This window comes from Cherax quadricarinatus, chromosome 14 (assembly GCF_038502225.1).
Source record: "Cherax quadricarinatus isolate ZL_2023a chromosome 14, ASM3850222v1, whole genome shotgun sequence".
NCBI lineage: Eukaryota > Metazoa > Arthropoda > Malacostraca > Decapoda > Parastacidae > Cherax > Cherax quadricarinatus.
Genome location: NC_091305.1, coordinates 32876024 through 32899810, shown reverse-complemented (window position 1 = coordinate 32899810; position 23787 = coordinate 32876024). Strand labels below are relative to the sequence as shown.

General features: G+C 39.1%; 1 protein-coding gene across 1 annotated transcript in view; it reads right to left on the bottom strand.

The window, feature by feature from the left end:
• The window catches only part of LOC128698557 (angiopoietin-4), a 77025-nt gene that overhangs the window by 45147 nt on the left and 8091 nt on the right, over positions 1 to 23787 (bottom strand). Inside the window, 1 exon segment of the mRNA XM_070084951.1 lies at positions 1210 to 1374. Within this exon segment, the coding sequence (XP_069941052.1) occupies positions 1210 to 1374 (165 nt within the window).

Sequence of the window (23787 nt, the reverse complement as noted above, 5' to 3'; positions counted from 1 at the left end):
TTTTAAATGTGCGTGACTGATGGTGCCTAAGTGTTTTGTTAGGTGTTTGGCTAGAATCCCTGATAATTGATGAGGGACGCTGCCTATTCCAGAGGAGTTGGGTCTCAGTGGAAATCCTAGTTTGTATCTTCGGCAAGCCATACATTCTGGCGGATCTGTGGTTGCTGGGAATGGTGTAAAAGTTTATTTCCTAGTTCTGAGTTGCTTAGGATGTGCCAAGTTTGGCATAGGAAAGTTTGATAAGTTGTCCACTTGTATACCTTAGAGAGACTCGTAGATGTCCGGGTCGATGTGTAGATTAAGCATCTTCGGTCTGTAGTCAGTAGTGTTGAAGACGACGACGACACTTCCTTTGTCAACATTGGTAATTCTGATATTAGTTATCTTCTGCTAGAGTTTTAAGTGCAGTGATGTAGCGACGAGGTAGGACTTGAGAGCTGTGTGGAGAGGGCTGCGGTAAGAACGTCTTGATCGTAGCCTCTCTGCTAATCGGAAGGCATCTTGATCCCTTTAGTTTTTAGTGACGTAGCGGATGTTTCTATCTAATGTGTCGGTATTTTATACCATTTGTCTCCACCCTCAAAAGGCCCAGGAGGTGCACATCAACATCCTCAAGAGACCTTGGAGCTTCACATCAGTAGTACAGACAAGAACAGACTGACATAAATAAGGGGGGCAAGAGGACAAATACGCTAACAAATGAAACTTTTTTAGTAAAAAGTAATGAAGAGTGCAAAGAGTGAGGAATTAATGAAACTTTTTTAGTAAAAAAGTAATGAAGAGTGCAAAGAGTGAGGAATTAATGAAACTTTTTTAGTAAAAAAGTAATAAAGAGTGCAAAGAGTGAGGAATTAATGAAACTTTTTTTAGTAAAAAAAGTAATGAAGAGTGCAAAGAGTGAGGAATTAGAGTAGGTAAAGTTCCTACACAGGTTCAGAAGTATGTTGCATCACAACAGGGTTATTCAAGCGAGTTAAAAAGGTGAGTCCATGAAATGGAGCTTAAAACCCGCAGCCTGATGTAATTAAGGACACAAAAGACTATTAGTGCATTTGATATAAAATTAATATAATATATCTAACTATGAGAGACTCCATAATAAGACATAACCATTATGTTGAAAGTTAGTCATACTTCTGGCCCAGAGCTGCAACACAGGAGTCACTGGTGTAAACACACAAGGTGATAGACTATGTCTGTGGGACTTACCTATCCAGTGGTGAGAGGTTGGGTCACCGAAGCCGTGGGTGTAATGAAGATGTGGCCTAGTGAAGTTGATGAGTGGGTGGTGACCCGCCCGACGCCCAACTACCACCGTCCACCCACCGCCCACACTCCCTTGATCACACCACACATCAACGCCTACGCTCATGCCTGTCATGAGCAACATACACATGTTAGAAGACACCTGTGCAGAGAGGAAATAACGCTTAGGACATGAAACAGAAAACACCTGCTTTTGGAGACATACAAGGCTCATAGCTCAACGGTAGCACCTTCACCTTACAACCGAAGGTCCCCGGTATGATCCTGTGATGGATAAAAACATTGTACTTATTTCGGTACACTTTCTGGGTGGTATACATTTGCAGGTGATATATTGTGGGAAGGTATATAATAAAGTATCCCTGAAAGGGGATCTTACAGTTGCCTGAATTTTCATTAATTTTTCTTTTTTCTTCCTCCAACTTTTCGATTATATTTCGCTCATGACTTGTCAACTCTCATTCATTCGATTTCATTTTTTTTCAGTACTTATGTACACTAATGAGGACCAGAATCTTAGAACAACTGGTCAGTTTACGTGCCCTACGACAAGTTGTGGAAACCATTATCAGTATCCTGGAATAGCTGGGATAACTTCCAAAACCCTCAGTGGTGTATCTTCAAGCTCTCAGAACATGGCGCTTCTTAATACAACGACAACAAAGAGTGTGTTGGCGCAGATCTGACGCTTTACATGTAAAATAACGAGAAATTTTAATTCCCATTAAATCACATTAAATAAATTTCAGTTTGACATCTTAAGATCAGGATAATATCCATTAACCTTCGTTTCCCTGTAGTAAAATAGTAAAAAAAATTAGAATCGTTGGAATCGTGACATACCTGGAGAATGACTCATCAGATCGACTTCTAATTTTCACCTCTATCTTTGTTTCTGAACGTTAGGTTCACTCTGATGTTGAGTGACTTAAGTCACAATCTGACAATTTTATTGAGTACATATTGATATTCACTTTATTCAATAACTAAGAATGTTTCTTCTGACTGGCTTCAAAATATTAATGATGATACAATCTGTAAGGATGATAACCCATAAGGCGGAAATTTTAAATTTTACTGACATAATTAAAATAATTGAAATTGTTGCATTGTTTCAACTTCTGTAGGATGCCCTTTCTAATTAGCTTCAAACTTTTCCCATTAGTGGTCAGTATGTAAACACAACTTGACACTATCAGATGAGTAAATTTCAATTTGTCAGTTTTATTAACTAAACTGTTTGCCATAAAAATATTAATAAACTGTGTGCCATAAAATAACTAAAGCATGATTCTTTTTATCAGCTTCTTAATAGGAATTATTTTAGTATTAATTTTGAGCTGTGTTGACACCAGTTGGACGACAAGATTTTTTTTTTTTTTTTTCAAATTTCATTTTTTAAAAACAAAACAAAATCAAATATTTTTTAAGGATTGTAGAAATTTAAAAAAAATGTAACTGAGAAAAGAGAACTGGAAAAAATAAAGATTTACTTTTTCATGGCGTTTTTAAGTTTAACGAGGAGAGACTTAATTATTCTTCGAAAGATTATTTCTGATCAGAAGAGATATTCTCCAATTATTTCAGAAATTAATTTGACTGATAAAATTGGTACATGATAACTTGCACAAGTTGACATCAATAGATTGTTTACTCTGAGGAAAATACATCAGCAGAAAAATACATCAACAGAAAAATACATCAGCAGATAAATACATCAGCAGAAAAATACATCAGCAGTAAAATACATCAGCAGAAAAACACATCAGCAGAAAAATACATCAGCAGAAAAATACATCAACAGTAAAATACATCAGCAGATAAATACATCAGCAGAAAAATACATCAGCAGTAAAATACATCAGCAGAAAAATACATCAGCAGTAAAATACATCAGCAGAAAAATACATCAACAGAAAAATACATCAGCAGATAAATACATCAGCAGAAAAATACATCAGCAGTAAAATACATCAGCAGAAAAATACATCAGAAGAAAAATACATCAGCAGAAAAATACATCATCAGAAAAATACATCAGAAAAATACATCAGCAGTAAAATACATCAGCAGAAAAATACATCAGCAGAAAAATACATCAGCAGTAAAATACATCAGCAGAAAAATACATCAGCAGAAAAATACATCAGCAGATAAATACATCAGCAGAAAAATACATCATCAGAAAAATTACATCAGAAAAATACATCAGCAGAAAAATACATCAGCAGTAAAATACATCAGCAGAAAAATACATCAGAAGAAAAATACATCAGCAGAAAAATACATCATCAGAAAAATACATCATCAGAAAAATACATCAGCAGAAAAATACATCAGCAGTAAAATACATCAGCAGAAAAATACATCAGCAGAAAAATACATCAGCAGAAAAATACATCAACAGAAAAATACATCAGCAGAAAAATACATCAGCAGAAAAATACATCAGCAGAAAAATACATCAGCAGAAAAATACATCAGCAGTAAAATACATCAGCAGTAAAATACATCAGCAGTAAAATACATCAGCAGTAAAATACATCAGCAGAAAAATACATCAGCAGTAAAATACATCAGCAGAAAAATACATCAGCAGTAAAATACATCAGCAGAAAAATACATCAGCAGAAAAATACATCAGCAGAAAAATACATCAGCAGTAAAATACATCAGCAGAAAAATACATCAGCAGAAAAATACATCAGCAGTAAAATACATCAGCAAGAAAATACATCAGCAGAAAAATACATCAGCAGTAAAATACATCAGCAGTAAAATACATCAGCAGAAAAATACATCAGCAGTAAAATACATCAGCAGAAAAATACATCAGCAGAAAAATACATCAGCAAGAAAATACATCAGCAGTAAAATACATCAGCAGAAAAATACATCAGCAGTAAAATACATCAGCAGAAAAATACATCAGCAGAAAAATACATCAGCAGAAAAATACATCAGCAGAAAAATACATCAGCAAGAAAATTTGAATGCTGACCAGAAGATGCATTTTCCAGATATTGCGGAAGTCCAGATATATTGTGCCAACACTACTACTACATCAACCCATGAAAAGATCCATCCACTTCATACGGTGCATCAACCATTAAAGGTTGATACCCTTAACAATTGTTATATTTTACTCAGAGTAAAGTGCAAACCCGTAGGGGTTACATGGCCCACGTGGAATGGGAGAAATTCGAAGTCGATGGAAGCAGTTAAGAGTTCCTCAACAGTACCAAGAAAAATAATGCAATAAGGTAAAATAATACAATACATTTTCTAGATTAAAAGTGGCAAAATGGCATCAATATACTTCATTAAATATACTAACTTTCTTGTAAGTAGGATACGCCGGTGATGATATTTTTAATCCATTCGGAGGAGCCCGTCTCCACCACTCACACGAAAACAAAAATTTGGGAACGGCCTATGTAGCATCGTGCATAGGTCAGCCAGGCATGCAAATTGTCCAGTGGATCTTCCTCAAGATACATAACACAGATATTCAAAATTAAAAGCTGGTCGAATGATGTTCTCTCGAGTAATAAACAAAAATTTGAGAAACTAATGATAATGTTGCCGAGAATGTTCCGAAATACAGGAAAGTTTTTCCGTATCAAACTTAAAAATAACATAAAGCCACGAATTTTTATTTTTCTAATTCTTCATAATCTTGTAAAAAAAAAAAATTTATAACTTATTGAAAAAATCCAGTTTTATAAAACTGTCAGAAAATATAAATTGGCAACAATACAGTTTAAAATTAATATAAAAACAAAATTCTTATTAAGATACTCCAGTATTTATGGTTTGAAGCCGATCGAAAGATGTGTTCACTATTACATGGGAAATAATTTGCTTAATAAAATTGGCAAATTGAAATTTACCAACTAAAAGTGAGTGACAAGCTGTGTTTTAATAAAGCCTATCAATGGTAAAAGTTTGAATCCGATCAAGAAATGCATTCTCCAATAACTGATGTAATTGCACAAATATGCTTGCAGTAAAACGAGACACAACAGGTATTATCGTAGCTCTCACATGCATCAGCCATTAAATATTGAAGCTGTTCAGAAGATGTAAACTGATCATTATTTAATGTGATTTTAGAGCAAAAGAAAGGAGGAAGATGGCAGCAGGCCTGTTGGCCCATACTAGGCACGTCCTTCACAAATCCACCACCATGAAAATCTGTGTAGTCTGCAGAAAGGGTAACGGACGAAGTTATGCCCAGATTGTTTGCCGTCTCTGTGGTAAATGGTACCCTGGGTTGTGCAGGAACTCTAAAACAGAGACCATGTTTGATATAAAATCAGAGAAATGTTTTTTAGTCTGCCTAAACGAGTTATGTCTGTATGAGGAAATTACATTGGAAATAAATGGTATAAAATACCGACACAATGGAAATATAAACACATATGCAGTATAATGTGATCCTTTATTGACTACGTTTCGCCCACACAGTGGGCTTTTTCAAGTCACAAACAGATCTGTTTGTGACTTGAAAAAGCCCCCTGTGTGGGCGAAACGTAGTCAATAAAGGATCACATTATACTGCATATGTGTTTATATTTCCATGAGGAAATTACATCTACGTTAAAGACATGAACACCAATAAAATATTCTTCTTGAAAGACATGTCAGCATGGTATGACAGCTGGGAAAATAAAATTAGTGGGTTGGACAAGGTTGTCTTGGAAGACAGTGCTCCAGAGGTTGCTAGTGTTGTCCTAGAGGACAGTGCACCAAAAGGAGATAGTGGCCCTGGTGATGAAACAGGTAAAGACAAATCTATTCACTTTACAGAGGTACAAAGCAACCATACTGTTGGAGATGGAACAAAAGGGGATGATGCCTTGGGGAATAGTGTTGACACATTACCAGTAAAACTGGTAGATGCATTGATGTCCATACAGGGGCGGTAGGTGGAGGGGAAACAGAAAAAATGCACAAGCAGCGAATGCAGCTACAAAAAAATCCTAGCAAACAAAATTCCATTCTTTGTCTTGGGCATCTGCAGGCATGGTATATCTGGTAAAACAGGTAGGATATGCTCCTTTGACCATCCCAAAAAATGCCGCACCCACATGACAACAGGAGGGTGCAACTCCCCTTCCTGTAACTTATTTCACCCTAAAATGTGCTACGCATCACTCCCTGAAAGAAAATGCTATAATGTATACTGCCAGGCACATCATCTAAAAGGGACAAGAAGACACAGACCAGCAAGACAATGGGAAACAAAAGAGTGGAGCCATAACCTCTCCAGAGAAAGAGGTTCTTTAGTGTCAGGAAGAAAAAAAGACTGGCAAGAAATGACAGTAATCCTACACCAACTAAAAACACTTTTTGAGCAGAGGCACAGTCATTGGCCTCCACTCCAGAACAACAGATACTAGAGCCAGCAATAAACTTTCCCCTAAATTCCATTAATTTAATAACATTAGCCTTTGCAAACATACAGGGTCTAAAGCTGCCAACAAACAACAAAATTCCTGACATCAAGGGACTCCTCACAGAGTCAAATCCAATTTTTGCAGGATTCACAGAGACCCACATAAACGATCATTTTGACAACAAAATATAGATCCCAGGTTATAACCTATTCAGATGCGACAAAGCAAGCAACAAGGGGGCTGGGGTTGACTTGTACGTCACAGAGTCGCTCATTTGCTCAGAACTACTAAACACCTCAAATAATGTAGTTGAAGTTTTGGCAGTGAAGATTGAAAACCAAAACCTTTTCATTGTGACTGTATACAAGCTTCCGGATGCAACTTCCCAGCAATTCCGGGAATAGCTTTTGAAAATTGACCACTGTCTAGAAAATCTCCCAACTCCTGCCTCAAACATTTTGCTACTGGGAAATTTCAAATTGAGATACTTAAAAAGGAGGAGTGTGGGAAATAATATTTTAGCACAGATCATCCCACGAGGCAGCTCAGATGAAAATTCACACACACACGAACTATTAATCTCTACACCAAATTCACCTTAAACCAGCAAATATTAGAGCCTACAAGACTAGAAAATATGCTGGACCTCATCTTCACTAACAACGACGATCTGATACGTAACATAACTGTATCAAAGACAATACATGTTGTATTACTTTTATCACTACCACTACTACTACTACCACTACTACCACTACCACTAGTGAACATCGAAATGGTACCTCACTAGTATTGCACCTCACTCTGAGCCTTTATATACCCTCTGTGTCCGTGTATTGTTTGTAATGGCTTGATAAAGCTCCTGGAGAGCGAAACGTTGCCACAATAAATGTCACATTAATTGCACTTGTGTCCTTTTGCTTTACAATACATTCAGATCACAACATAATAGAGGTGCAGACATGTATGCACAGGGCTCCTGACCAGCAATATGTAATCAGTCATGAGGGTGTCTTCACAAAATTCAATTTCAATAAAAAAAACACACAGTGGGAACAAGTCAACCATGTCCTAAATGAAACAAGTTGGGAAGATGCCTAAACAACATGGATCCGAACCTTTGCCTAGAAAAAATAAACTCTGTGGTTCTTGAGATCTGCTAAAGGCACATTCCATTAAGAAAAAGAGATGATGTAAAATAGAAAGAGAGAGATGCTCTCTGTACAGACGAAGGGAAAGAGTCACAGAGCTGCTGAGAGGGGCTAATATATCTGAAATATGAAAGAAGGCAATGGTCAGTGAAATTGCAAATATCAAACTTAAGCTGAAGGAATCTTACTGGAGACAAGAATCGCAGGAAGAACAAAAGACATAACGGAATTTGAAAAAACAACAAAATACTTCTTCTCTTATGCCAAATCTAAGGGAAAAACAACATCCAGTATTGGGCCCCTGCTTAGGCGAGATGGGACATACACAGATGACAGCCAAGAAATGAGCGAGATACTAAAGCCCCAATACGACTCGGTGTTCAGCGAGCCGGTACCCAGAATTAGGGTCGATAATCCAAGCGAATTCTTTATGAAAGAAACCCAAAATTTGGTCATCTCAAAAATCTCGGATATTATCCTAACACCACAAGCTTTTCAAAAGGCAATAAATGACATGCCCATGCACTCTGCCCCAGGTCCAGACTCATGGAACTCCGTGTTCATCAAAAACTGCAAGACGCTCCTGTCACGTGCCTTCAGCATTCTATGGAGAGGGATCATGGACACAAGGGTCATCCCACACTCACTAAAAACAACAGACATAGCTCCACTCTACAAAGGTGGCAGAAAAGCAATTGCAAAGAACTACAGACCAAAAACTGTATAGCCCTTGTGGTTTAGCTCTTCTTTTTGATTATTATAATAATAATAATAATGCAGACCGATAGCACTAACATCCCATATCATAAAAATCTTTGAAAGGGTTCTAAGAAGCAAAATCGGCAACCTAGATACCCATCAGTTACTCAACCCAGGGCAACACGGGTTTAGAGAAGGTCGCTCCTGCCTGTCCCAGCTACTGGACCACTATGACAAGGTTCTTGATGCTGTAGAGGATAAACAAAATACAAATGTAGTATACACAGACTTTGCGAAAGTTTTCGACAAGTGTTTACCTGGAGTTTACCTGGAGAGAGTTCCGGGGGTCAACGCCCCCGCGGCCCGGTCTGTGACCATGGTGTAATAGCGATCAAAATGTGTAATTAAGGAATAACTGTAAAAGTTGGTAGATGGATCTACAACTTCCTGACAAATAGAACACAAAGAGTAATAGTAAACAGAGTAAAGTCTGAGGCAGCTACGGTGAAAAGCTCTGTTCCACAAGGCACAGTACTCGTTCCCATTCTGTTCCTCATCCTCATATCTGACATAGACAGAGATGTTAGCCATAGCTCCGTGTCTTCCTTTGTGGATAACACCTGGATTACCATGACAGTGACCTCCAAGGAAGAAACCCCGAGACTAAGCGAACATCAACCAAATCCTCAAACGGGCAACTGAAAACAATATGAAGTTCAGTGAAGAGAAATTTCAACTTCTCAAATATGGAAAACTTGAGGAAATTAAAACTGTATCAGGGTATACCATAAATTCTAACCATACAATATAGTGAAAAAGTAATGTGAAGGACCTGGGAGTGATAATGTCAGAGGATCTCGCCTTCAAAGACCACAACAATGTATCTACCTCATCTGCTACGAAAATGATAGAATGGATAATGAGAACCTTCAAAACTAAGGACGCCAAGCCCACGATTCAATTCAAATTGCTTGTTCTCTTTAGGCTGGAATACTGCTGTACACTAACTGCCCCCTTCAAGGCAGGCAAAACTGTTGACCTGGAGAGTGTACAAAGCACTTTCACGGTACACATAAATACGATAAGGCACCTAAATTACTGGGAACAGTTGAAGGCCCATGATTTGCATTCCAAATATCCCCTTTGTGAAAACAAGACTTTCACACTATTTTATGTATAAAATTGTCAAATTTTCACAAACACATCTGAACTTCACTCTCCACCGTCGTCGTATTTTTGCGACCTTTGTGAAGGTTTGAAGTTCTGCCACTAAAGATTCTGGAGGTTATTTAAGTCATTCGAGGATGCTGGGAAGGGGTTCAGTAATTTCTGTCATAGGACATGTGAACATTTCAATTGTTCCCAGAATTTGGTCCTCGTTACTGTACACAAATGTTGAAATTTTGAAGATGATTCGGTAAGGCATTCTCGAATTATGCGCAAAATAAAATCGAAAAGTAGGAGGAAGGAAAAACGAAAAGAAAAATTCTGGAAAATTCTCTCAAAGATATCCTTCTGGGATACATAAAAATTCTTAATCTAAATTTGAGGAGCATCACCATGTACCTACTTCGGTAAGTTAATCTGTTCCTAAGAGGACAAAAGATGTTCTTCCAAAGCTGAACATTCTTTCATTCTCTCTTGAAGTTGAAGGTGAATTCAAATATTTACTGGCTAAGTTGACCCAAGATGAAAGAAAAATCAGATTTTTTCTCCACTACTCTTGTGGATTTCCTTCTTTAGGAAGTAACGCCACTGCTATGCATTTATCTCTCTTTCTATGTTTGTAATAACCGAAAAACCATCGCATTTGTTTTGTTTAGTGATGTGTTGTTGTTGTTGGCTTCAGTTTCTTCACAACATTCATGAAAATCAAATTCGTCATATTCAGTCCTTGTTTCATTTTCATTGGTCTGGCTGTAGCTTCATGATGTTAGCAGACCAACTGCATTCTCAGAGTTATTGACCTGATAAATTCTCTACTGAGTTTCAGTTCATTTTCACTGTTCATGGTTCGATCCCCAGTATGGGTGGAAACATTAGGATGTGTTTCCTTAAGACACCTGTTGTCCCTTTTCAGTTGACTGATGCGGGTTGCATCCTGGGACAAAACTGACCTAATTTACCCGAAATACTCTGCATAACAAGCGGCTTTCTATATACAGTGGAACCTCAAATATCGAACTTAATCCGTTCCAGGAGTTAGTTCTAAATTCGAAAAGTCTGAAAATCGAAGCAATATTTCCCATAAGAAATAATGGAAATACAATTAATCCGTTCCAGAAACACAAAAATACATGTATTCACAAAAAAAATACATTTTATAGATATTAATTAGTTTTACATACACACAACAAATACTAGTGTTCAATTATGTATATAAATATAAAATAACATTTTTACTTACCTTTACTGAAGATTGGTGATGACATCTGGAAGATAAGGAGGAGAGAGGGAGTTGGGGTTAGTGTTTGGAAGGAGAATCCCCCCTCCATGAGCACTTCAGGTAAAGCCCTCTCTGGGGTTACTTTCCTTCTCTGTCTTTTAAAGCCACTAGGACCAGCTTGAGAGTCACTGGACCCTTGTCTCACAAAATAACTGTCCACAGTCCTCTGTTTCTGGCGCCTCTTTAACATTTCCCTATAATGGGACGTGGTTCTGTCACTGAACTGGTTCCAGGAGTTTTCTGTACCAGATCGGCATGCAACTTCCTTGCCTTTTCACAAATAATCGTCTCTGAAACACTATCACCTGCCATCTTCTTATCCTTGATCCACACCAGCAACAACTTCTCAACCTCTTCAACTATTTGTGGTCTTTTTTTGGTTGGCATATTAACACCTTTCACAACATCAGCTTCTTTGATTTGTTCTTTCTTTGCCAGGATTGAATCGATGGTCGACTTGTTTTTCTTATGCATCTTGGCAAGCTCAGCAAGTCTCACACCACTCTCATACTTCTGCATTATTTCCTTCTTCACATCTATGGTGTTTCTCACTTTCTTTACCAAAGTTTCTTTGGGCCCATGGTAGCTTATTTCACAGTCCCACAAGCACTAAACACAATGAAATAAATGTTTGAATGAGAGCGCAGGTTAGTGTTCACTCAAGCATCAACAAAGCCAGAATGGCTCACAGCGCCTGTGCAGGGACGCAGACAGAGCAGGCTGGCGGACAGGTCCGGTACCTGGCAGTCCGAAAATAGGGGCACGTTCGATAATAGGGACAAAGTTGGTTCGAAAAAAAGGGTTCTATTTTTGAAATGTTCGATAAGTGATACACTCAAAATTTGAGGTTCCACTGTAGTAGTATGTCACTGATGTCAGCTAGGACTGTATACCTTGTACACGTACTTGTAGAAATAAAAAGTATTATTATTATCATTATTATTATTATTATTATTATTATAATGTTTGTTTTACATAACTCGTTTGCTACACTGACATTGAAGAAGTTATTTTTATAGTGAGGATCTATAAATCTGCTGAGTATCATGTTGTAGTCAGTGATGTAATTCCGGAGGACAGTCAAGATTAACACTTTGAGAGTTATTGAAGTGTTAACCAAGCCTGAGAATCTTGAATCATTCGAAGGTTTGTTGCTGAAATGTTTCATATAGTACTTGAGGCAGTATTTCTGAGAGAAAATATTTGTTTTATTAAGACATATAGTTCTTACGTGAAACATTATCTATTAAAAAGAGAACTTGACAATATGCTTCTATTTACTTAATAGTAGATGTGGCTATTCCAGTGGATAGTTATATTCTAGATGAGCTTGTGCTATGGTAGTTTAAATTGTTCTTGAATATCCTCTCTAGTTTACTGCAGGCTAGAGGAGAGTGAATCACATGGCTCACAGTGATATCTAATAAGACACATAGGCAACAGTTAGGCATCTTTAATCCGAAAAAATTCGCCTATACAATAGGCTTCTTCAGTCGAATACAGAAAGTAGGCAGGAGCAGTATTTTCTGTACTCGACTGAAGAAGCCTACTGTATAGGCGAAATGTTTCGGATTAAAGATGCCTAACTGTTGCCTATGTGTCTTACTTACCAACCTGTCTGTATTGTATATTGATATCTTTTATTACTTTCTGCTCCAGAATACATGCATGGTTAACCACCTGAAGTGTAGGTACAAATCATAGCGACAACATCAACTTCATTATATGTAGTAGTGACTATACTCTACATGACCAAAATATTCTAGCTATATACTTGTCCAAACTTCATACCACTACAGATATCAGTACTAGAACTCAACACACAACTCAGGATACAAATAACCATAATTTAAACCTAGAAGATGATTGATCACGTTGACCCTGATCTAAACCTCCATAATCTGACACCCAATCAAAACCTATTGGAAAGTAACTGCCTTTATTACACAGCATCACAAGCCACCACTATCTTAAACAATGCTAAAAGTCTATCAGTACTTAACTACAACATCAGGTCCTTAAGCAAACACTATGATGACCTCCTAGCACTCCTTGAATCACTAAAGACACACTTCTCCTGCATTATTCTTACTGAGACCTGGCTTAAGCAGGACACAATAGATATCTACCCTCTACCAGGATACACAGCAATTCACAACTGCAGACCAAACCAAGTTGGGGGTGGTATTGCAATCTATTACTCTAACCAATTATCTTGTCTTAGCACCACTTGCTTTAGTGATGAATATGGGGAATACATTTTTGCTAATTTTACTGTAAAAAACCTTAAGACGCCTATAACAATCGGTGCTATTTACCGGATACCTCACACAAACATCCCAAATTTCAGTGAGAAATTAAAGTCACTAATAACAAACAGACAAATGAATAAGCACCACCTTCTATTAGCTGGAGACTTCAACATCAACCTTGGCTTACTAGATGATCAGCCTGTAACTGATTTCATCAACAATATGAACAACACACTTCTCATACCAACAATAACTAAACCAACCAGGCTCACTGAGACAAGTGCAACCATAATAGACCACATATGGACCAATATACTAGCCCCCCTTAAATCAGGGATAATCACAGATAGCACTACAGACCACTACCCTACCTTCTTCCTGACAAACATTAGTAAACCACCACTTGAATACAACAAAGTCTCATTTAGACTCCATGACGAGGCCTCAGTAAGGAAGTTCACAGCTGACCTAGAGACTGTTGACTGGCCTACAGAATTCTCCAAGGCCAATGGTATTGATGACTGGACAGACATTTTTCTTAACAAATTACTTAGACTATACAACAAACATTGTCCTATAAAAACAAAACAGATCACAAACAAACGGCTTGGTTGCCCATGGCTAACCAGCACCATTCTGAAATCCATTGACAATAAACACCAATATGAAAAGCAATATAGACAGGGCTTAATACACAAAGATATTCTTAAACACTATTCATCAGCTCTCACCAAAGTAATAAAGAAAGCCAAACAACTATACTACTCCAGTAGATTCACAGACACAAGAGGAGATATAAAAAAGACCTGGAAAACACTCTCACAGATTCTAGGGACCCACAAACTGAGAAAAACCAAGAATATTGTCCTAACTAAACCTAATGAAACACCACTACATCCCACTGACACAGCTAACAAGATAAACGACTTCTTCTCAACCATAGGATCTAATCTCGCCAGTAAAATCCCACATACCAATGCCCATGCCGGGGACTACCTAGATGGGAATTTCCCTAATTCCTTCTATCTTGCACCAACTGAGCCAACGGAAGTCACCGAGATTATAAAGTCACTTAAAAATAACTCGGGGAATCTGTCTCATGTCCCACCATTACTGTACAAGCGAGCGGCCCATGTCCTTTCGCATGCTATTTCATTACTTTTTAACAAGTCACTAGAGACTAGCACCTTCCCGAAACTACTCAAGATGGCAAGGGTTACACCAATACATAAAGGTGGTGACCCTACAGACTTAAACAACTATAGGCCAATATCTAACTTACGATTGCTATCCAAAATCTTTGAGAAACTCGTGCACAGGAGACTGTATTCATTTATAATGGCTCAAAACATACTCAACCCCTGCCAATTTGGATTCAGGAAAAATAAAAGCACTAATGATGCAATCATAAAAATGCTAGATCTGCTTTACACAGCATTGGAAAATAGGGAATATCCACTAGGAATTTTTATTGACCTAAGAAAAGCTTTTGACACAGTAGACCACGACATCCTACTCCACAAACTTGATCATTACGGTATAAGAGGCCATGCGCTTGCTTATTTCAAATCTTACATTACTAATAGGTATCAGTATGTCACCATTAAAAACACAGCATCAGCAACACGGCCACTTGATACTGGACTCAAGAAATCGTAATGACACGATTGCAAATAAACCATACCCCCGGCCGGGATTGAACCCGCGGTCATAGAGTCGCGTTAACCACTAGACCAGCTAGCCACAATAAGATTCATCCAACTAGGTATATTTCTACACCATAGGAAAGTTAGCACAGGCACCTCTGTGACCACAAATGCAAGTTTTTACAGACGAATCTCCAGCTAGCGTGGCCGTGACGAACTCTAGCTCAAGTCCCTTCACTGCCGTCAACATGACTCAAGAAATCGTAATGACACGATTGCAAATAAACCATACCCCCGGCCGGGATTGAACCCGCGGTCATAGAGTCTCAAAACTCCAGCACTTAGGCCAATCTCTTCGAGTGAGGTCTGCAGTCTGTCCCACAACTCAGTACTCTGTGTCTGATCTTCTTGGCCCTTCTCCAATCTTCATAACAGTTCAATTGCTGGGTCTGAATTCAGGTATCCAATTATCTGACCAATCTTGCAGTTTGCCCAGAACTATTTCTATGTTTTTTAGTCCTCGATGGTTTTTATACTCATTACTGTAGTTTTACGTCATCAGTAAACAGAGATACATTTGCCTCAATTCCATCCGGTATGTCACTCACAAATATCAGAACAGTATTAATCCTAATACTGATCCTTGCAGAACCCCGCTTGCCACACTTTCCCATTCTGAGATATCTTTCTATACAGTCACTCTGTTTCCTTTCACTAATTTACTCTTTGATCCACCGGAGCACATTTTTCTGTTATTCCTGTCTGCACCTCCAGTGTTTGCCTTAGTCTCATGTGAGATAAAGTATCAAATATCTTCTCGCAATCTAAGAATGTGCAAGATACCCATCCCTCTCTCTCTCTCCTGTCTCAGTTCAGTCACTTTCTCATAGATCTCCAGCATAGATCTTGTGGTAAATACAAGATCCAATCTTGCTGGGTTCTCCTCATTTTCTCTCATTAGTAAGACAAGATTTGTCATTTCTTAACCCGTGCTAATTAATGCCTATGAAATTTCTGCCTTCCAAGTATTCTACCACTCTCCTGATTACCTTCTAAATTCCCTTACATGGCATGTACGTCTATGATATTGACCTTACTTCAGTTATTCCTATCTTCTTAAATACTGGGACAGTACTCGTTGTTTTGCAGATCTTTGGCAATTATCCAGTGACCATTGATTAGTTGTAGATCCTATCTAGTGGTTTACACAGTGCTTCTCCTCCCTCTCATAGAATCCATGGTGACACCTTTATTGGTCCCATTGCCGATGATGTATCCAGTACCCGTCGGTGTACCCGATGCTCTAAGCCCTCTGTTACTGACGTTTTCCAAAGAGAATACTTCTTCAAATCGTTTGTTCAACACTTCACAGACTTCTTTATCATTACAGGTGATCTATCCTTCTTTCATGAGTCTAATTACCTAGTCTTTTACTGTGGTCTTTCTTCTGATGTGGCTGTAAGGTGGTTTTGGTTCCGTTTTTGGATTTGCTGTCTGTGAGGGAAAAGTGGGTTTTAAGTGGGGTTAGGGTTGTTCAGGCAACCAGGAACCATTAGCGAGTTACGTCGCGCACCCCCCCCCCTCTGGCGGACTGAGGCGAAACTCTAGCTCCCGGTGTCTGATTTGTTTCAGTTTCTACTCCTGGTAGTATTGACCTTACCTGGTGTGAGTTGAAGTTTGGAGAGTCACTTCACCTCCACTCCTCTCCTGATCAGGTAAGGTGATTTACCAGGAGTATTACTGTTCGTTTCTTTCTTTTGTTTGCTGGTTACCAGTAATGATTTTGGCATTTACCACTCGTTTCCATTCTTAAATGTTATATTATCATAACCATTGGTAACCAGTTTATTTTTTCTTATTACCAGCTCTGTTCATGGCGTGGTCATCCAGGATAGACGCCAGGTAAAGGGGCAATTATTATTATTATAATCAAGGGGGAAGCGCTAAACCCGGAGGATTATACAGCGCCTGGGGGGGGATGTGGAAGGCATTCAGGCTTAATTTGGGGAACTGGAGCACAGATCCAATTCATTGGACTTATTAACATTATTCGACTACTACCGGCCCTTATTTATTCTACTTGTGGTGCTCCAACCAAGTGGTAGAGATTCCAAAACATTGGACTTACCATCCGCCCAGGATAACCTACATCATCTTTAACATCCGAGATCTGTCCAGGGCTTTACCTACTCCTGCCCAACTACACCACCAGAACCAGAGGCCATTTTTATATTTAAATTTTAAGTAAAATCCTCAAAGGTCATTCTTATTTTTCCTAGAGTCGTTTCTTTATTTATTTTTCCGTTAGTTTTTTGTTCAGATGGAAGGCGTTCCACTGACACTGTCATTTTCAAATAGCTGTTCAGCCTCTCTCCACACCCTCTCCTGACCACTCTTCTGTTTTCGACCATTCTTTGCTTTCTATAGTTTTCTCAAGCTTTCCTTGGTTGATCCAAAAGCTGTTTTTTGAGTCTTCCCACCCTTCAGGTAAACCCTTCCGGGTATGAATTTCTCCTCTTCCCGACATTTCCTAGTAGGTACTTCATCTCATTCAGTGACTTTCCTTCCAGGTCGTTTTCTCACTGCACTGCATTTAGGAATTCTATCATCCCTTCAAAGTTACCTCTTCTGAAGTCTGGTGTTTTCACCTACCTCTCGACCCTCAATATTTAGTTCTACAAGAAATGTGAAGGTTAGTACTGTATGATCACTAGCACTCGGGGGGCTCTCATATTCTATTTCACCTATGTCAGATGTAATTGTGGTAAATACAAGATCCAATCTTGCTGGGTTCTCCTCATTTTTTCTAATTATTATTATTATTATTATTATTATCAAAACCAAGCGCTAAACCCACTAGGGCCCTTTTCTCTCATTTCGTATCTTTAACATGCTGACATTTAAGCTTTCCTTAACTACCTCTGTCATCCTAGTTCTCCATGTTCCTGATCCCCCATGTGGGTCCCAGTTCTCCCAGTCATTGCCTTTGTTGTTGAAATCACAGATGATTAACAACCTCACTTTAGTCTTATGAGCTCTCCTTGCTGTTTCTGCTAACGTGTCAACCATTTCTCTTCATATTGCTCTTGCTGTGTGTGTGGGGGGGGGGTTGTAAATCACTGTTATCATCACTCTGGGTCCCCCAGCTTTGATTGTACCCAACTCTGTAATCAACTGGTTCAGTTTCATGAATCCTTCTCATCTCTTCAAAACCCTATTAATTTCTAACTAGCAGAGTCACTCCTTCCCCCATCCTCCACCCCTGTTTCCTCTGTTTTCCCTTATTATTTGTTAAATTGCAGGAAATATGGCCTTTGTTATCATTTCAGGTAATTTTGTCTCTGTGATAGTTATGATGTCTGGGTGTACCTCTATTATCCATTCTATAAACTCATCACTTTTGTTTTGTAATCCATCTGTGGAAAATTTTTATTATATTTTTTTCTAAATTCAGCATATGTAAATATGAATAATATAATAACTGTGTATTAAAATGTGATGTTGATTTGACCCTTCAGGAAATTTTGTGTGAAGGAGAGTGTGCAGCAGCCGCAGAGTGATACAGACGAGGAGGACGCCATAGTGTAATTAATGTGTGAGCACTGATTTGTTAATAGTGAAATTTAATCCGGTGTCATCGAGGCCATAATTGGGTGCTTCGGCCCGAATTTGTAATAGGAACCCAAGTTAATGTCCCCTGCTGAAGAACTGGGAGAGGAAACTTGTGGGACCTCCTGAATTACACGTGGATGATGGAAAATAAGGAGACTGTGCCATCACTCACACAGAGAAGTACGCCATTGTCCTTTCATTTATGTTTCTATATGTTAGGTAGGCGTTCTGGTGTGATCGAACTACAGTATGTATTTTTTTTTTATTCGTCGGTATTCTCCCGGCTCGGGTCTTTTCCAAGTAGTGGTGACCCGGCCTAGGCTCCCTATCTGGGGAGTGTCTCGAGACTTAAGTCTCCCATGGGAGGAGGTACAAGTACCCCCTCATCTTTGGGACCAACTGTCCCTAGGCCTAGCCACGTTCCCCGCCCTCACGGGGCTCGTAGGGAGAAGCTAGGCCTCTGGTCTGCCATCTACCCCGCCCCACAAAGGGGCTCGTGGGGATGGCAGTCTTATGAGCTGCAGATGGTAGCAAGCTCAGGCTCTACTCTCTCTTAAAAACTACAGTAATTAAATGTTAAGTAGTAATACAAACTTCTTTTCTGATAACACTATTGTATTATATATATATATTGTACAATAATTATATTCTGCATACCCAGCAAGCCAAATATTATACAGTCGATACTATTTTATAATTTACCATTATTGGTATTAATGTATAATATTGTAATTATTAATTTAATGTCAGGTTAAGCTTTCTTGTGAGAGTGGTGAAAAAGTGGGCATCGAAAGAGTGACAGTCTTGTGACCTACAGTGATGAAGTCCCACTTACCTCACCCATATTACTTACATGTAATAATTCAGGTAATACCCTGTAAACCTCATGCAGGTAATTTCTCACACCATCCGTATTTGTGCACCACACTCAGCTTACTTTCCTTTACCATACTCTAGTTGTTGTGGTCAAATCTTTCTGTTTCTTGAGCATCTGTCCGGAGTGGAGAGTAAGTAGGGCTGGGGTTGGTGAGTGCATCAGTAAAGGGGAAGAGGAAAGGTGTGTCCAGAATGTAAGTTGATTGGACATTCTTTGTCACGGAGTACCTCCTGATCCCCTAAAGAAAATTCATCTACTCAATGTAAACCCAATAAGCCTCTAATCAGCACTAACAGTGTTTTTCACATGCTGCACAAGCTCCTCCTTTGCTATTCTGCGTAACAACTCAGTTTAATCTGCAGGGAATTGAATTTTTTTTTCCATTCCTCATCCAGTTTGCTCTATAGACCATTTGTAATATCAAGATAGAAAAACTCACCTCCCTTTGCCCCTCTGATTTCTGCTCCTCAGATTTACCATTCTCTTGCACCTTTAAATAAGAACCAGTAGACCATGTTATTTGTGTATATACTCACCAATATGTGACTCCAGGGGTCGAGTCCCAGCTCTTGGCCCCGCTTCTCAAAGTGCTGCTTTCCAGATATACTCCCTCCTAGCTTCGTAAGCCTAATTATATCTGTTCTTAAAGCTATATTTGGAACCTGTGTGTGTGTACTCACCTATTTGTGGTTGCAGGGGACTATGTGTGTGTATATATACTCACCTATTTGTACTCCTCTATTTGTGGTTGCATGGGTCGATGTTGCAACCCTGAATGGGTCACAATGTATATAATGTATATTACCTTTTCATATAATTTTATATTGCTTATATTTGCGATAATAGCTAAATCGTAAATATATTGCTTTATATTATTATTTGACTTTGTTACATCCTACCTAACAACATAACTTTCATATATTATTATTCAGTGCTCATAGTTCAAGTCTTGATTGTCTAACTGCTGTAATTATCGCTAGTGGCTCGTTACTCTGCCGGCTTCTCGGTGTTGCTGGGCAGCAACTGTCCATGGAGCTATCATGTGATAGAGGGGGGTGTTCACACCTCGCCTGAAGTAGTCAGTCTGGGCTGGACTCTCTTGGTGGTTGGACATATTCCTGACAAGACGTGCCTAACTCTCCCTTATTGGCCCTTGTTGGAAGATCGTTTCTGTCACTTTCTTGTTGTTGGTTCTGTAGAACTGTTCACAGAACATTGTCTAGACTTAGTGATTTTCGACGTTGTACTGAGGTTGTGTCGCATAGACACTCTGAGCAACTCAGGTCCTGAGCTGTAGTTTCTGACCTAATTTGTACTGGTATCTGTGTACTGTCACAGTCGGGGATTTTCTTATACTGAACTTAGATTCAGTAGTATGGGAGGTTGGTGACTTTTGTGGAGGATCTGCAGATGGTTCCTACTTAGTGTCGTTATATTATCTCCTTGATCCTGATTCTGTGTTGCAGTTGCTTGTCATATTGCTATTGGGCTTAGCTGTCGTTTATTATTCAAGCAAGCTGTTCTGATTGCCAGGTGGTCAAGAAGTTAGATTATGTGAGGACTTTGTCAGTCTGGTCGAATCGTGAGACATAGCGAACTACTTAGAGCACTTACACACATACACACAAACTTATTTGTATATTGTATTAAAAATTCTTATTGAATTCTAATGGATAATTGGACCAGGATACTGACTACTTGTTACGAAAACCCAGTAACAGGCTGGATGCTAGAAGGGCAGTCCTTTCTAGTATTCAATGGAGATCTCTAAGCTTATTAGAAATCGCGTTTTTTGTAACAGTCGATTCACAGCTCCTGGCTCTGCCTCTTTGCTGGTCGCTACTAGGTCCACTCTCTCCCTGCTCCAAAAGCTTTATCATATCTCTTCTTTGAGCTATGTATGGATCCTGCCTCCACTACATCACTCTCCAGATTGTTCCACTTTCTAACAACACTATGAATGAAGAAAAACTTCCTGATATCTCTATGACTCATCTGAGTCTTCAGCTTCCAGTTGTGACCCCTTGTTGCTGTATCCCATCTCTGAGACATCCTGACCCTATCCACCTTGTTAATTCCTCTCAGTATTTTATATGTCGTTATCATGTCATCCCCTATCCTCCAATGTCGTTATGTTGATTTCCTTTTACCTCTTCTCGTGCGTGTGTGTGTGTGTGTGTGTGTGTGTGTGTGTGTGTGTGTGTGTGTGTGTGTGTGTGTGTGTGCGTGTGTGTGTGTGTGTGTGTATTCATGTATTTGTCTCATCCATTTGTGGCTGCAGGGATCGATTCGCAGCTCCTCGTGGCCTAGCCTCTTCGCTAGTCACTACTAGGTCCACTCTCTACCTTCTCCAAGAGCCTTATTGTATCTCATCTTAAAGCTATGTAAGGATCCAACCTCTATAACTTCATTTTCCAGATTGTTCCACCTTCTGACTACTCTGAGGCTGAAGAAACACTTCCTAACATCTCTATGACTCATCTGAGTTAGCTTCCAGTTGCGAACTCTTATTGCTGTGTCTCAGCTTTGACACATTATGGTCCTGTCCGCCTTGTCAATTTATCTCAGTATTTTATGTCGCTATCATGTCCCCCTATCTCTCCTGTCTTCCAGTGTCATCAGGTTGAGTTCCATCAATCTCTCCTCGTAGGACATACTCCTTGGCTCAGGGACTAGTGTTGTTACAAACCTTTGCACGTGTTTTACCAGGTGTGGGTTCCATACTGTAAGTAAGTAAGTAAGTAAGTAAGTTTATTCAGGTATACACAAATACAGTTACATAGAATTATCATACATAGCAGCATATGTGTAGAGAACCTAGGATAACCCAAAAAAGTCAGACAGAGTGACTTATTTCCATTGGGGTCCTTTTACCTTATTATTATAGTATAAAGGTTATAATATTTTCTTATTGTTCTACAATGAAGATAACATCTTATTATCATACTAAAAAGACTATCTGCGACACCAAGGTCATTAAGACTATCTACAATACGAGGGTCATTACAAGGAATAAGGTAAAAAATTTACACGTATGTTAGCTAAAAAATAGAAAATCATTCCCCTCCCTTTCTGTAGCTACATTCATCAGACACCTTTTGGCACTCTTCTTGAACTGGTTCACGCTATGACTGGCTTTGACATGTGCGGGTAGTCTGTTCCATTCCTTTATTGCTGTACAATAAAAGGTGTTTGAAGCCTGGCCACTGACTGTGGGTACTACAAAGTTGTGCTCTCTCCCCCTAGTTCTATGATTGCTTTGGTTCCCAGCCTTGACAAAATTGACAGCAAGATATTCTGGACATTGCTTGTGAGCAATTTTATAAACATGATTTAGCTTCAGTTGTTTTACTCTGTCTTCAACATTCAGCATATCCAACTGCTGGTGCTGCATACTCCAATATCGGCCTGACGTACTGTGATCTTTGTTCAGTAGTTTTATATTTCGCGTCAGGCCACGAAATATTAAACTCAACAGGGATTACAGATGGCCGCTGGTGCTGCCATCTTGTGTTTATGTGTTAACTCATACTACTGTGCTGGTGAGTTAGTGTCATGTGTAGAGAGTAGGTTGTATATTGTATATGTAAGTTTACTATTGATATAGTTATATTTTTGTACATTTAATTTATGTGTCCTTCCTTAATTAAAATAAATGCAAGTATTGACCATTTAATTAATGCTTTTTTTGTGAAGGGACATGCTATAACCCCTAGGCGCCAGCATTCATTTTAACATAACATAGTAACTACGTTACAATTATCAAGCCGTGTGTTGTCCATGCCTGATCAAGCCAGATGTCTAAGCCAGATGTCTAAGTTTGGTGTGTTTTCTTGTGTGTTACTGAGCTGAGCGCACCGTACACGCACACACACACACACACACACACACACACACACGGGGACAGGAGCTGAGTCTCGACCCCTGCAACCACAATTAGGTGAGTACACACACACACACACACACACACACACACACACACACACACACACACACACGGGGACAGGAGCTGAGTCTCGACCCCTGCAACCACAATTAGGTGAGTACACACACACACACACACACACACACACACACAAGAAGATCGGGGAAGGGCAAAGAAGACCGCAGACAGAGTATAGGCTAGGTCGCCAAAAACTGCAAACCCTGCTCAATGAGCAAGATCTTGGAGTGAGTCTAATACCAAGCACATCTCCGGAAGCACACAACCAGATAACTGCTGCAGCATATGGGCACCTGGCATACCTGAGAATAGTGTTCCGATTCCTCAGTAAAGAATCGTTCAAGACACTGTACACCGTGTACGTCAGGCCCATACTGGAGCATGCAGCATTAGTTTGGAACCCACATCTGGTTAAGCACGTCAAGAAATTAGAGAAAGTGCAAAGGTTTGCAACAAGGATAGTTCCAAAGCTAAAGGGAATGTTCTACGAAGA